This window comes from Biomphalaria glabrata, chromosome 16 (genome assembly GCF_947242115.1).
Source record: "Biomphalaria glabrata chromosome 16, xgBioGlab47.1, whole genome shotgun sequence".
Lineage (NCBI taxonomy): Eukaryota > Metazoa > Mollusca > Gastropoda > Planorbidae > Biomphalaria > Biomphalaria glabrata.
The window spans coordinates 17,679,573-17,696,679 of NC_074726.1; the positions used below are offsets into that span (position 1 = coordinate 17,679,573).

At 37.7% G+C, this 17,107-nt stretch overlaps 1 protein-coding gene across 1 annotated transcript in view; it reads right to left on the reverse strand.

Annotated features, from left to right (window-relative positions):
• Positions 1-17,107, reverse strand: part of LOC106073964 (MAGUK p55 subfamily member 7-like) — a 152,470-nt gene that overhangs the window by 106,559 nt on the left and 28,804 nt on the right. The window contains exons 6-7 of the mRNA XM_056013529.1: positions 16,883-16,963; positions 7,723-7,854 (exon numbers count right to left, since the gene is read on the reverse strand). Coding sequence (XP_055869504.1) covers positions 7,723-7,854; positions 16,883-16,963 — 213 coding nt within the window. The remainder of the gene's footprint in view (positions 1-7,722; positions 7,855-16,882; positions 16,964-17,107) is intronic.

A 17,107-nucleotide genomic window follows, 5' to 3' on the forward strand; every position in this document is an offset into this window, starting at 1 on the left:
GTCCGGCGTAGTGCCTCATAGCTACCATACAAGTCGAGTGACTGCACAGGCAAGTCCCCCCTTAGCTCGCGGAGCTGGGGACACTCGTACAAGACATGCGACACTGTTTCGACGCTCTCTCCACAATGACGGCATCGGGAGTCAAAGTTAGTGCGGAACCGGGCAAAGTATGCCCCAATAGGACAGTGTTCCGTCCTGCACTGCGCAACTATTGACTGCTCTGACCTCCTCAGTCGCTACCATGGATCGTCGCGATCTGGGTGACACATGCGCTGCCAGACACCACGTGCTCTGTCGGATTCCTCCCAGGACTTTAACCACTTCTCTTGAATGAGTGCTCGGATTTTTGCCGTTGCTTGTAAGTACGTGCTTGGTGCTTCGAGGTCTCTCAAGGTACCAGACCAGCCTATTGTTAATCATCCTTTCCATGGTTTTGAAGATGCAGCTTGTAAGTGCTACTCGGCGATAGTTAGCTGGGTCAGATCCATCTCTTCCCGGTTTGGGTATCGGTATATATGTGGTTTTCCTCCAGCTGTTTGGGAAAGTGACTGTTTGTCACACACAGTTATAGATTTTTAGCAGGGTCGTCAATGAGGGTTCGGGAAGATGCTTGAGGAACTGATAATGGATTTCATCTTCTCCTGGCGCTGTGTCATGTGATTTGTCTAGCGAGTCCTTCAGTTCCTCAAGCGAGAACGGTTTGTTATAATCTTCGTTGTTCTCAGATCTGAAGTCAATGGGGTGTTTTTCCTTCCTGATTTTGACTTTCTGGAACTCTGGCGTGTAATGTGCAGTGGATGATTTATCTGCTATTAAGGATACAAGGCAGTCATCTATTTCTCTGGGGGACGTAACAGTTCGTCCTTGGTTTTTCAAATGCCCTATTGCATTTGATTCTTTCCCTTTGATTCGCCTTACTGCCTTCCAAACCGCTCTAGCAGAAGTTTTGGCATCCAGAATGCCGACAAAATTCCTCCAGGAATTCCTTTTGGCTGACCGTGTGGTTTGTCTAGCAGCTCTAGCCATTGCTCTAGCTATCCTGAATAGCTTTAGGTTTTCCTGGGAAGGATTCTTTCTAAATGCAGCCAGTCGTTTTTTCCTATCGCCAATAGCACTTGTATCAAACCATGGTTTGCTTGGCCGTTTTGGATTTGCGGAGGTTAGGGGGACAACTTTCCTGGCTATAGTAAGTAGCTTGCTAGCAAAGGTATCAGCTGGGTTCTGTTCATCATGGATATTTTCTGTGATATCCTCGGAGCATCTTTTTTGGAATTGTTCCCAATCGGCCTTATTCAGTTTCCACCGCTATGGTCGTCCCAATGAGGGGAGATTGTTAGTAATGATGATTGGGAAGTGATCACTTCCCCGTAGATCATTGCTAACTAACTATTTACAGTCGTCCAGAAGTCCGGGGACACATACGGTGAGGTCAATGCATGTGAGAGATCCAGTTCCTGGGTGCAAGTAGGTCGGTGATGCATCATTAAGTATGCATAAATCATGTTGGAGGAAGATATCCTTCAACATACGACCTCTTGTGTCAGTATTGTTGGATCCCCACATGGTGTTATGGGCATTGAGATCCCCAAGGATTATATAAGGCCGGGGGAGTTGTTTCAATAGGTCCTCCATGTCTGTTGGGTTTAATGGTGCGCTTGGTGGTAGATACAGGCTGCATCAAGTGATAACCTTGTGTAGGGTTATCCTAGCTGCTACGGCCTGTAATGTGGTCTGTAGTTCTACCCTCTCATGGGGAACGCTGTCCTTCACAAGGATACAGACTCCACCTGATGCTCTCTTTGCATCCTCAACATTCTTGCTGTAGGCACTGTAGCTTCGGAACCTGATGCTATCTTTCAGAAATGTTTCCTGTAACCAGACAGCTACAGAAGTCTCAGAGTCCATCAGTAGTTGCATTTCCTCATAATTGGCCTTGAGGCCTCTACAGTTCCACTGTACAATTCTGGAATCCATGGCTTTTTCTAAATGACCTACTTGGATCTATTAGGGGTTTCCCTTTATTCCAGTGACCTTGGTATTTTTATTCTTGGGTTTGGATGGAGAGGAGGACAACCCCCTTTTGGGGGAAGTCTTTCTCTCTGGAGAGGGGAGATCCTTCTGGTTAGAGCGGAGGTTATTTCCTCCTCTCTCACCTCGGGCATCCTCTCCGCTTTGATTTCTCCCCTTAGGGAGTTGGTCAACTTCTAATTCGGTAGAGGTTGGGGTGTCTGGCTGGGTTCTCTGAGGAGAACCTGTGTCAGACATGATATCTCCGGGTTCTCCCGGAGTGTTGGTTTTGACATGCTGCTCTGTCTCCTTGCTCTCATCAGAGAGCACAGAGAACCTGTTCTTTAGCATGACAACAGGGCTTTCTTGTCTTTTCGGAGGTGTGTTCTTCTTTGGCGGTGTTTTCTTCTGAGTTGGAGGAGGAGGAGGGGGGGATCTTCCTGTCTTAGTCAAAGCCTGGGCGTAGGTCAAGGGGTAGGGCCAATACAGCCGATTTCGCCTGGCTTGTACTCCTGCACGGCAACCTACTGTTTCCACACAGGGCAGTCCTTGGAGTAGGCTGAATGGCCAGCGTGACAGTTTGGACATTTGAACTGGGCTGTGCAGCCCTTGTCCTCATGACCCTCTCCAGCACATCTGGCACACACAGTGTTCCTCTTGCAGACTGCCGCGCCGTGTCCATAACCCTGGCACTTGAAGCACCTCATGTAGGGCCTCACTGGAACTCGTAGGTATCCTGCCTTCACATACTCTGGCAGTGTCCTAGTTCCGAATGTGAGGATAATAGTGGCGGTTTTAACCTCCTCACCATCCCTGCGTCTGGTAATGCGCCGGGCATGGGTGACTCCTTCAATGCCTTCCACTATTTCCTTCTCGGAACATTCCAGCAGGTCTCGAGAGCTGATAACATCTCTGCTGGTGTTCAGACTCTTGTGTGGCATGACTTCCACTTGGAGATCACAGATTCTCCTGCATCGTAAAAGCCCATCAGAGTGTATCTTGCTATCAACTTCTACAAGAAGTTCCAAAGACTTGTGTAGCTTAGACACACTCTTGGGCTCTCCCACTACTGACTGAATTCTCTTGTAGATGACAAAAGGGCTCATCTTTGTCACTTTTTTACCTCCTCTGTGCACCTGACCACCAACAATGATGACCAGGTAGCACATCTTTTTGTGGCCTCCTCCTTTTTATCCTCCATACGGCGTCTATTGCCCACACAAAGGTCTGGGGCAAGTAGTTTTTTTGGTGTTTTCTTATCCATAGGTGTTCTTATTAGTTCGGCACCTGTGCTCCCCACCCGCCATAGAGTCCAACAAGGGGACGGGCCATTCGGATGTCCAGAATGAGCCTGCCAGGGCTACACAGGTGCTATACTCAGTCAGCTGCTGCATCGGGCATGTGTCCGATACAGCAGCTCCTTGACTGACCCTCCAGCCACCGCCATCTTCGACCTATGCTGGTAGCTCGGCATGACCAGCCGGTTTACCCAGAGCGGGTCATCTGGGCCTCAGGTCTAGGTGGTTTATCCTCAGATAGCCACCTACTCAAACACCAGGATCTATTAATCTCCCCTTATCCGTCGCAGTCCACGGCAAACGGACTGGTCTAAGACGTAGTGAGATTTTAAAGATAAGGAGACAGAGTGATGATCAAAGAAGGCAGACTGAGAAAAAGAGGAGGCAGACACAATGATAGAAAAGAAGTAAAGCACTTTTGAGCTCCAAAAGTGCTAAGGAAAGAGGAGCGCAATTTAACGTCATGTCTTGGGATGCCCAGTATCCTTTAAGGGTTGACATTAATAAACAGTGTTTTTAAGTTGTGTGCTCTAAAATATCCAGGTATCTAGGGCAATCAAGAAGCATATGTTCTACAGTGAGTAAAGAGTCACAGTACTCACACAGTGTGGGCTTTTCTCTCTTTAGCACAAAGGAGTGTGTGATGTAGGTGTGGCCAATCCAAAGTCTGGACATGGTCGTGCTTCCACGCCTTGTCATACCCTAGATGTGGGCCGCCACCTGACATCCGCCACAACCTGTCTAAGTGTAAAGAATGTTGTCTTGGTACTAAGTTGCTGCTAGTGGAGTTGTTTGTGAACTGGAAGGTCTGTCCCTTATTTTGCTATATGTAATTTACCATGGGGCATAGGGGGTACTGGAAAGGGCTAGTACCTTTGATGGTCCAACATGCTGCACCTTTAGGTGGATGGCCTCACTGGTCCCCTTTATAACCCCTAAAATACCATTGTATAAACTATATATAAAATAAATCAACTACAAATACAGTACATTAATTTGTTCTTCAGAAAATAATATTTTACTTATATTATTATAAAAAAAAAAAAAAATTCAAAATTTAAAAAAAGATTAAAAAAAACAAGGCTTATATTAAGGAAAAGATCATTTGTGAAAATGATACTTAAGACAGTGTTAATGACCAAATACATTACTAGTCACGCCATTCTTGCTATAATATAACATTTAACATAACTTTTCATGCCAAATTTCTAATTGTGTACCAACAATACATACAATCTTTGATATAATCTTTACATTAGTATTTAATTATTTTATTTTGCTCTAGCTATATTTCAATTCCAGATGCCTAATTCTCTACACAAGGTATATCTCCCATTAGTTTACTAGATGTTCTATATAAAAACAAATCAATTAATGAAATCTATTATATTAACACACATTCAAATAAAAGAAGTAGCCAATATAAAACCCAAAAGAAAAATCTTACTCTGGAACAAATGCAACCTAACACAACTAAACCAAGCTGCATTAAACTTTCAATAAACATTCTTATCAGAAAAAGACATTAACCAAACAGTTGATGACCTCTGGAATTTCACTGAAAGTCATCTTAAAAACATAATAGAAAATCAAATACCAACTCAATACTCGTTAAACAAAATAAATAAAAGAAACTTTGCAAACAGAAAGAAAACCTATGTTTTCTAATTTAAAGAAACTAAGGCAGAAGGAAAACCAATGACTTAGCAGAGTTTAAATCATTGATTAACATGCATGACTAGATTGACACATGAAATGTGTAGGGTGTAATTATCTTTTTTTTTGAAGTAACATCTGTAATATATAAAATAAGAAGATGAGGGTAAAGATTAAAATAGCTCAGGATATTCAAGTATCAAAATAATGAGTGACACAAGGGTATTTGTCTCATTCACATAGGAAAATCTTCCAAAAGATAAAAATAAAGTAGAGTAAATAATAGAAGATAGAAATTGTATGTTAAATTTGCAATTTTTGTCTTAATTTCTCATGCAATTTATATTTATCAATATGCTCAAATAGATTATAGTGTGCAGCATTCTGCAAGTTAAGTTTATTTAAATAATTATTCAAGTTTCAATTGGTTACTCCCTGCCCGCGGGTCTTAATTTGCGTATCACTTTCGATATAGTCACTGAGAGTGCTTTGTAAACAATTAAACGAAATAATAATTTTATAAGTAAAGCGAATGCAGAATGGGTGAATGTAAAAATAGTATGAATGGAGCTATCATAATAAGTAATCAACTTAAATTCATTTTTCAAATAAAAACATTTGCTTGAAGGCCTACATATATATGATTAAAATTTTAAATGAATAGACTTAATTTTGTATGTTCATGTGTTTAAGTATAAAGTAGATCTTGAGTTAGACATAAATCTAGACTAATCTTGGATAGAGTTCATTCTGCGCATGCGTGAAGGCTTCGCTCTGCGCATGTGTGATCTTTTTTATTAGATTACACAAGTCATAAATGAAACTATTAGAATATATCTCAACATGGCTTTGCAACTTTAGCAAATGAATGTATGAAAAATGCTTTAAAAAAACAAATTTAAATGTTAATTTGATTAAAATATGAAATGAATGGACTATAATTAGTATGATTATATGTTTAAGTATAAAACTATCTTTGCAAAGAGAAGTTCTATCATCTTAGAGTTGAATTAGAGTTTTAGACCTAGGAATATAGAGATGTCTAACAGTTCGGTCTTGTCTAATGAAAGAATGTACATCAGGACTTCTAACTTAGCAGATATGAGGAACAAATTTATGTAAAAATGCTTTTGAAAGACAAATTTGAAGCTTAATTTTATTGAATAATGAAATCAATAGACTATATTTTGTAATTTTTGTGTGTCAAAGTAAAAAACTATCTGTGCAAAGTGTAGTTTTAAGTCTAGATCCTTTCGATCTTCCCATGATAAACATGGCCTAGATTTATTAAATACTAATAGTTTAATAGAGTTGGTCAACTTTTTTTTTTTTTTTGAAGGTCCTAAGTTTGTTTTAATGCTATATGCAATACATACTCTATGGTCTAAGTTAGTACCCAAGGAACAATTATTCCAAGTTTTATCAAGAAGATTGGTCAAACGGTTTTGATTTCTATTCGGCACATACATACATACATACATATGCCTTACTTTCTACTTTATTATATAGATAATAGTATTAGTCAAACAAATGTGCATTTAGTTCTTAAATACATATCTGTTCAAAACTTTTTTAGATAAGTTTGTCATTTTAATTCTTATATTTATGTTTACTTATGTTATTTGTCATTTTAATTCTGATTTGTTTATGTTATCACAGCCCCTTGCACCTACTTTTTGTTTGTTAACATCAGTCTATGAATTAAATTATTATTATTATTATGTGTTTGTAGGTGTAACAACTACTTTATGCTCCAATAGTGAGCACTTTTGTTTTTAAAAACTAATCTACATTTCATATACATATAATTTGAAGCTTAATTTTATTAAATAATGAAATCAATAGACTATATTTTGTAATTTTCAGGTATCAAAGTGAAAAACTATTTGTGCAAAGTGTAGTTCTTTAAATTAGATCTAGATCTAAATCCTTTCGATCTTTTCTCATGTCAACATGATAAACATGGCCTAGATTTATAAGATACTATACTTTCATAGAGTCTGTCAACTTTTTTTTTTTGTTGAGGGTCTTAAGTTTGTTTTGGGGCTACAATACATACACTACGGTCCCAGTTAGTACCCAAGGAACATTTATGCCAAGTTTTATCAAGATAGGTCAAACAGTTTTGATTTCTATTCGGCACATACATACATACATACACCTTACTTTCTACTTTATAGTATAGATTACTATGATCTCTTCATTTAGACCCTCATGACACAAAAGTTTTAGTCACTAGATCTAAACTGACTACAATGTAACTGATCACACCAACCAGCAACATGACTAGCATGTTTTTTAAGTTGTAAGAAAATTAGATGTATTAAATTAATTAAATCTGTGGGAAAAGGTTGATATACATTGCCAATGGATAATCCAGGTATTGGAAAAGTTTTTATTGTAAATAAATGATTTTATTCTAAATACCAGTATTAAATGAATTGTGAGTAGCATTGTTTAAGTTAATAATACACTTGCAAAGCCTTTGCACATTGTTCAAGACTATAATCAAGAGAACTTTTCTATGAAGCATCAATAGCAGAAATTTAGGAACCACAGCACCTTTAACTTAGTTGCTATTAAAGATTGCTTAAAAAAATTAACTTAAGCCATCACACTTGAAAAGAAAATGTAATATCGTTTTCCTAAAAAGTAAACAAACAAAAATTCCTATTATTATTATTAATTAACATGAATAAATTATAGTTTATCAAGCACTAGAAGAATTTTATGTTAGAAAATTGAAACTTTAATTATTTACCAAAGGTTCGTTGTTTTTAATTAATCTGACAATCTTTATAATTGTTTCATCTTCTCCAGAACCAAAAGGCACAGGATCAATTTTCGGTTCATAATCTTCACAAGCTATCTTATCATGGCAGAATAAAAGAGCCTGAAAAAGAAATAAATGAACTTAAGTAGGCAAATATCAGAATGAATAAATAAGGTGAATTAAAACAACTTATATTTAAAATTATTCTAAACAGTGTATAAAACATCTTTAAAAAAAACAACACCTTGAAACAGCTACTTTTAAAAAAATCTGGAGTGATTACGTAGGATTTGTGAAACAGTAATCTATCCAACCTGCGCTAGGTATTTTTATAGTGGAATGTGGATTGCGAAGACCAAAACCACTGTTTAGGCCAAATGTTGACCACAATGGCTCAGTAACCTGAGACGTCTATGGACAGCAGATGGCTGTAGGTCTTATTCCTTACAACAGTTTAATTGTTCGGAATCAATGATTAAGATAAATACTTAGTGTAGATCTACACAAGATGGAAACTATTCATTGGTCTAAATGCGCGAAGTAAATCCTAAATATGGTGTCAGTCTGGTTTGAAAAATTAAAATTTAAAAACGATTTTAGATTAGACTATAATGTAAATAATTAGATGCAACTCGCCTTTCAGCTTGCTAATAGTAAAAAGAGAATGTTACATAATGAGAATGGAGTCTCAGTAAAAAAAAAATGTAATTAGATCTTTAATTCTAATGTGATATGAGAATGGGGTCTCAGTATCAAAAGAAATGTAATTAGATCTTTAATTCTAATGTGAAGAAGACAATCCAAAGCTTTTGGCAGCCATCTTGAAAATTTAATGCTGAAATGTCCACACAATGCAGTACTCACAAAGTGTGGACTCCTCAGCTCAACGTGACCAGCCGGTTGACCCATAGTGGGCCATCTGGGCCTCGTCTAGAGGAACTTGGAGCCAAAGTACTGTGTTGTGGTGGTTTATACTCGGATAGACACCTACTCAAATACCATGATCTCTTTATCCCCCTTACCCATCGCAGTCCATGGCAAACGCACTGGTCTAAGACATAGGGAGATTTCAAAGATAATGAGACAGAGTGATGGGTAATGTAGGCAGACTGAGAAAAAGAGGAGGCAGACACATTGATAGAAAATAAGTAGGGCACTTTTGAGCTCCAAAAGTGCTAAGGAAAGAGGAGCGCAGTTTAATGTCATGTCTCGGGACAATTGCTGCTGCTCTCACAGAAAGATTAATAGACCTTTTCACTTTGTGCTGGGACACATGTACTATCCCTCCAGAACTTAGCAGTGCCCATCATATGCCTGTACAAAAAAGGTGACAAATCAGACTGCTCCAATTACCATGGCATTTTACTGTCAGGTTAAGGGGAAAATCCTTGAAGAATATTCCTTGACAGAAAGACCAACTTGTAGGCAATGTGCTTTCAGAAAGTCAGTGTGGTTTCCGAGCTGGTAGAGGCACATGAGACACGATTTTGTCTTGCATCCATTGCAGGAAAAATGTAGAGCAGAACCTGGACTTGTATGCTGCATTCATTGATTTCACTAAAGCATTTGACACTGAGTCACAACAGCTTGTACAGGAGTTTATCTTTGCTAGGATGCCCTCCAAGATTCATCGCTATTCTGAAGCAACTGCATGAGGGTCAAAAAGGTCAAATCAGTTACAATGGTGATCTATCAGCTCAATTCTCTAAAGAGAATGTTGTGAAGCAGGGTTGTGAGCTTGCTCCAACATTCTTTGCCATATTATTTGGAGTAATGCAAAGTAAAATGAGGCAACACCTGCAAGAGGGCAACTACATCAAGTTCCTCTTAGATAGCAGCAGATTTAACATACAGAGCTTGCTATCCCATACAAAATTAAGAAGATGGTTGCTACTGAGCTGCTCTATGGAAACAATTGCACCCTTCTTGCACATACAAAACAGGAAATTCAACTTGCTGTCCATGAATTTGTTGCGGCTGATGCCTCGTTTAGTCTGTCCATTACCCTAAAAAAAAAACAGAGGTCATATTTCTGAAGTCACCAATCAGAACTAGACCAGCTCCACAAATCAATGCCAAAGGATATCTCCTTAATGTTTCTGACCATTTTATCTACCTAGGAAGCACAGTGTCCAATGATGTGTCACTATCCAGAGAAATAGACAACTGTCTTGCAAAGGCCAACAGCATTTTGGTCGCCTCAAACTGAAAAGTATAGCGAAACAGGTCTCTTCACCTATCAACATAAACAAAATGTTTATTAAGAAGAGGTTCTCACCACACTTTTCATTTGTATGGCTCTGAGACCTAGGTGCTCTATCGAAGGCATTTAAGGCTCCTCAAACGTTTCCATCAAAGGTGTCTTCACTCCATAATGGGGATACATCGACAAGACTACATTACAAATAACTATGTTCTGCTACAAGTCGGTGTGGACAATATAGAAGCATTAGTGATGGGCAAAAGGTAACTAAAAAGTTAGAAACTATTAGTTTAACTAATTTTTAAAAATTTAATTAAGGCCAAAGTTTAACTAGAATTAAAAAAATTTGATGAAATTGTAGTTTAATTTTTTTTTTAGTTACTAACTATAAAGTTTAATTACAATTTGTAAAACTTTTCAATATGTGGTAGCGGTTGTAAGGCACATCCCTGTTTTCTTATCATATGTTATCAACAACTTTGATTATCAAAAAGTATGATGCAGTTAACAACTATTTAGTCAGTCTGCATTTTGAAGAGGCTAAACTAGAAGTTATGGGAGTCAATATCTGCACTTGAAAGTAGCAGTATTATAAAATGTTGTTAAACATTTTTTCCAAAAGCTTCTATGCAATATTATGAATGGGGTTGTTCCAAATTTTTTTCTCTCACGTTTGGTGTTTAATTTCTGTTTATAGTGGGAATCTGATAAGCATGTTAGGTCAATGTTTAGTGGTTTGTATCAATTCATTTGCGACAAACAATAATTTATTAACTGCAGGAACATCAAGAACACCCTTTTTATAGCTTAAACCTTAGATGAAGTCGAAGTGCATAATAGATTCTAGTTTTTAGACTAATTATTGAGATCTAGGTCTAAATTTACAGTTAGGCATATATAGATCTAAAAGCATTAGGATAACCAACTCTAAAAAAACATCTTAATCCACACCCTCCCTCACCAAAAAAGTAAGTAGACTTAGTAGACTATGTCCGACTGATTTTAACAACCTGATCAGATCGGCAATTTCTACGGAGGTCACGGTGAGATATACTACACATGTAGGCTTTGTGTCCTGAACATGTGTACACTCGATGACACTACTAGATTACCCAGTGTTTTTTTTCATCGCGTGTCATGCAATAGTGTTTGCTTTATGTCAAGAGGTCAGACAAGAAAATAACACACTGGCAAGGTTAGTCAAGCGTGTACATCTATCTTTACAATAGTTACAAACCCTCCCTGCCCAAAAAGTAAATAGACTGTGTGTCCGACTAATTTTAACAACATGGTCAGATAGATGTACACATGTTGGTGGCCTAGTGTACTGTAGTGTGCAGTCCATAATGACAAGACCACCCCTTGTTTTTTCCTTGTGTGTTTAACAGTTATACAATAGTGTTGAATGTCGAGTGGTCAAACAAGAGAATAAAACATTGGCATGGTTAGTGAACCATGCACTTTACACTAAAATAGTTAAACAAGTCAAATGTTTCATAAAACTCCTACAATTTTGTTTTTATTTTTTTGGTTACTAGAATGTGAAATTCTTAATTTCTATTTTATTTAATGACATTTTAAACTTAACCTGTATAAGTAAGAAGTGGCGTAGCTAAGGGGGGGATGGGGAATTTCCCACTTGAGGGGGGCCCCCAAATGGGTGTCCGAAATTTATTTGTAAATACATAAATTAATATATTTGATTGAAAAATAGTGTCAACGGATGTCTTCTTTTTCAACATTTATGGATTAAATTTATAACAAAGACTATACTATGTTGATATTTTAAAAATATTTTTTTCCCACAGAGATCAAAGTTGTTTTATTAAAGTTAGTTTTACATTTTAAAATGCAAATCTTTAATAGATTTGTTGCCGATTTATTTTCCTTTTAAAAGAGATCAAACATGTGCTTGCAGCAAGAACTAAGAATATTTCTCTCTTTGTTGCCACGAATAAAACTATGATATACAGCAAATTTCAGGTATCTTGTTACCTTTACTAATAATAGATTTAAATGGCGAGTATTTTAAGGTTACGCTAATTAACTTGAAGCAAAATTTACAGAATTGGGTATAACAGATCCAATAGTTATTCTTAATAATGCTAGAATTGTCCATTATTCAGGTTTGGCTTCTATAATTTCAGAATTAAACTTCACACTCGAGTTATTACCCCTCTATTCATCTTTCCTCAATCCAATGGAAACATGCTTTTCTAAATTTAAAAAAAAAAAAAAAACTGTTCTTATAAAGTACATATTTTTTATTTGTGAAATTAAAAAAATGTTATTCTTTCTATGGGAACTTCCCCCATGCCGAGTTGACCAGAGTGGGGCTACAAAACAGCGTGACACAAAGGTTAAACTTATGATAACCCAGCCACAATAGCCTGCGATATGTCTGTTGGGCATAAATCCAAAATCAACACTTCTGATCAGTGATAATCACTCTCTCAAACTGGCAGCTTTTCATTCTGCTGAGATAGATCCAACAATTGTCACCTTTCCCAAATTAACCCCAGAGATGGGCCAAACTGAAAGAAGATGAAGCCAGGATTTAAAAAAAAAAGAGTAATACAAGAGAAGAAGCTACGTACATGAATTGTTCAACTTTTTTCCCAAATTAACCCCAGAGATGGGCCAAACTGAAAGAAGATGAAGCCAGGATTTAAAAAAAAAAGAGTAATACAAGAGAAGAAGCTACGTCGGCAGTTTCCTTGCATCTCGACAAAATCATCATACTGTTAGAGAACCTTTTTGAATCAACAACTGAAAGAATGGACACTAGAAGCAATGCACAGAATCTGTTCTGTTGTCACAGATAGTTATTAACATTAACATACTGTAGACATTAATTAACAATAATGATAATTATAACGGAGACTGTGATTATCAAAGTAGACATAGAAGACTCTCTTTTTATTTCCGTCAAATCCTTTTGCTTTCGCACAATATAATATTAGCACATCCTTCCTTTTGAAGTTATTATCACATCCTTCCTTTTAAAGTTCTTAAGACTGATATCTACTATGAACTTTAAAAATTCGACAACTTCTGGTTGTCTTGACTGGTACAACAAGTTCTCTAGACGTTGGTCTATAACTGTCTGTTTTGTTTGTTCCAACAGTTTGCTATTCATTGTCTTCATCGGTATCATAGTACCCAAAGATGTCTTCATCGAAACTCTTGTTCAAAAAGCGTTGATTTCTTCTGTATGTTTTTCCATCGTTTGTCTTTATGATGTAAGATCTGGGTGATGAATGTTTTTTTATGACAACTGCTTTCTGCCATGTTTGTCCTAGACGAACTCTCACTTTCTCTCCGACAGAGTAATCTTTAGGTCAGGCATGTCAAACTCATTAAGTTGTATGGGCCACATAGAAAATTTACTATGACTTGAGGGGCCAAAGCAAAAAAAATCTGTTGCAAAACAGCCTACTAGTTTTTTTGTAAATTAGAAATAATGTAATAGAATACAGTAATTAATGGCATACCTGTCCCTTGCTAAATTTGTAGTACTATTAGCTAATTAAAAAATACTTTGATTACGCATTATTTTCTTTGTCCTGATGCTTGACATCTTTTCTGGGATACCAGGTTGAAATTTGTTTGCCACTAACGCTTTCATCACAGATGACAAAATTTTGATCAGATAATCTCGAACGGTTAGGTGTTTTTCTAGCTTTTATTATGGAAAAGAACTGCTCATAGAGACCAGTACATGCAAACATAGCTAGAATTCTGGCTGCAAATTTCCCCAATTCAACATACTGTTCAGGGTAAATAACTGTACAATTTTGGCACAGCCATTTCAATATACTTCGATTTCAACTCAGAATCTGACTGCTATTCTATCAGCTCTAGTTGCACATTTCAGAATCAAATGAGAGTGGACATACAAAACATGAAATTCTTGCTCTTATGTAACGAAGTCACGAAAACGGTCATTGAAAGCATCTACTAACGATTCTAGGTGTAAGACATTTACCAAATGTCGGCAACCCTATTTAATCTTTTTAGTTCCTGACACGTTGAGAAGTGAACACGATTTTCACTTCATATTTGGTTTATCCACAGTCCTAATTTTGCTTGAAAGCATTTCACATGATTACACGCAGTTGTGACAATTTTGTTTTTACTTTGAAGTTTGAAATTCAAGTCTTGCAGGTGACCAGTGGGATCAACTGCTAATGCCAAATCCTGAACACATTCATCAGTTTGGAAATGTTCAACAGGTTCACCTTTCATGTTCAGAAACAATATGATTTCCTCACGCAATCTCTTCAATATTATATGTCATGAGAGCCAGCAGACTTCTGTGTAGTAGGGAACACAATCAAATTCATGTCCAATGTCATCCAGAAACATTAAAAATTGGTGAGCATTAAAACCGCGGGCACGAATAAAATTGAGAAGCAATTGAAGACGGTCTTATTACATGTTGAAACTGTAATTGCTGTGCACAGAATGTTTCTTGGTAAAAGATGCACAGAAAATGAGCAAATTTAAAATTATCATCAGTCTCTCTTATTTTTGCAAATAACTTTGCCTCAAAACCATTTCATTTCATGGTTGGTGCGCCAAACCTTGTTAGACTAGCTAGCTTTACCAAAGCAATATCACCTCCTGTCATTTCTCAAAAACATCCTCGCTTGTTGTGGTGTTATGCATAGAACAGAACTGTAGTAGTTCATCGTGTATGTCAAAATTCCTGTCACAGGTCCTTATGAATATAACCAACTGTGCTACACCCTTTACATCAGTTGACTCATAGAGAGCCAATGAAAATAATTCAAAATCAGCTATTTTGTTCTTTAATTGTTCACGAAACCTGACTGACATGTCATTTATTCTATCTGCCACAGTGTCACTAGTTAACGCTATTTCTTTGAATGCTTTCACCTTTTCTGGACAAATTACTTCGGCTCTAATGACACACTCCTTCATAAAATCACATTTATTAAATGATTTGCAATGGCTTACAGTAAAGTTTGACAAAATGTAGCTTGCTTTCACTGCAGACTCACCCTTGTTGTTCAGTTTAACAAATACTATTTTTCAATTTAAGTTGCTTGTCATCTCTTGTTTTCCAGCGTAATTTAAGGTCCTCCCACGCCGTTCAGCGCATTGGGCGGCAAGCTGTCTTCATAAAGATCTGTCACTGGCAATGTCTGAAGCCTCCTCCCATCTGGTGTCCACTGTTCTGAGGTCCTCCATGAAGGTGTGTCGCCAAGTAATACGAGGACGTCCCTGTTTGCGCTTTCCTCGTTTTGGCTTCCATGTTATCGCAACTCTTGGTGTGCGTAATTCATGTTGACGTAGAACATGTCCTGCAAACCTCATGCGATGCTCAGTCACAACCTCACTAAGTGTTGGACTCCCAGTTCGGCATAGGATTTCCTTGTTTGAGACCCGATCTGTGTAATTGACTCCCAAAATCCGTCTCAGCCATCTCTGTTGAGCCACATTTAGTCTTTTCTCAATTTTGACAGATGATTTCCACGTCTCACATGCATATGTAGCAGTTAGAATGACGATTGTTTTGAGAAGGTGTATTTTTGTCTCGAGTCCAATGGCTTGGCTAGTCCAAATAGGCTGCAGCCTTTGGAAAATGCTCCCTGCCTTTCCTATTCGGCATGCTGCATCATGGTAAGCATCTCCATCATTTGTTATGATGCTGCCAAGGTACGTGAACTTGTCCAGCTCTTCAAGCTTTGACTCGCCAAGTCTGACGGGGACACCCTTTGCCTTATATCCCACTCGCATAATTTTAGTCTTGTCCAAGTTTATGTGGAGGCCAATTTTGGGTGCCTCTCTGTCTAGGCTCTCCGTCATTTCTTGAATGCATTTATTTGTAGCCCTGAGTAGTGCAACATCATCAGTAAAGTCCAAGTCCGTCAATCGGAGTTGTTCATGCCATGGAATACCAAAGGCAGTCTGGTTCATTGCTCTCCTCATTATGTAGTCGATGGCTAGGAGAAAAAGGAAGGGAGATAAGATGCATCCCTGTCTCACACCTGTCTCGATTGTAAAAAACTCTGTTGTTCCCTCTTCTGTTTTAATGCAGCAACTAGACTGACTGTAGGATCTGGACGAATTTTCCTGGGATATCGTATTCTCTAACTATTTTCCATAGTGATTCTCGGTGGACACTATCAAATGCTTTTTTGAAGTCCACAAAACTGATTGTTAGCCGTTGTTGGTAGTCAAGACTTTGTTCTATGATATTTCGTAGAATGAAAATCTGCTCTGTACATGATCTGCCTCTTCGGAAACCTGCTTGTTTTTCTCTGAGCCTTTCATCTACAGAATGTTGAAGCCGTCTCAACAAAACAGTGCTGAAAACTTTGCCCGGGACAGAAAGGAGAGTAATGCCCCTCCAGTTGTTGCAGTCTGCCAAGTTGCCCTTTTTTGGAAGCTTTACAATCACTCCCTTTTGCTGTCCTCTGGGACTTTTGAAGTTCGCAACTCCGCCATCTGCCGGTCCCAAGCCCGGGTGAGAAAGGAGGAGGGTTTGGCGTGGGGCTAGCGACCCCCACCCTGTAAAACCACTATTGCTACAGAAACTGCAAACTCGACACATAATTCCAGTGTAATAGTTTAACATTATTATTATAATTTTTTAGGTGGCCAAGGGGGCCGCATGCAAGGTGGTCGCGGGCCGCATGCAGCCTCCGAACACACAGTTTGACATGCCTGCTTTAGGTAGTTTTGCTTTTGCATCGTATTTCACTTTGCTTTTCATCTGTCGTTCATTGAGTAATGTCTCTGCATTTTCAGATACAGATGGTTTCAATGCTTTGGGATCAGTTGGAATGATGTCCCTGAGTCTTCTACTTATCAGCAGTTGTGATGGATTAAAGTATTTATAGTAAAACTAAAATTCTTTCTAAAATTATAAATCATTTATATCATTCTTTTAATACTATTAGTAATTTCAGATACCTGAACATGAGGTTTGGATAATATACCCAAGAGCTCATGTACCTTTGGATCTTCTATTCTGTATCTGATTTCACAAAAAACCTAAAAAAAAAAAAAAAAAAAATATAAAAAATAAATTGAACATAGGAATTTGAAAAAGAAAACAAAAAAATAATAATTTCATTTAGTGTTTCTAATAAGTAGTAAAAAGTTAAAAGCCAACCCTAAACGTCATAAGTGAACAAT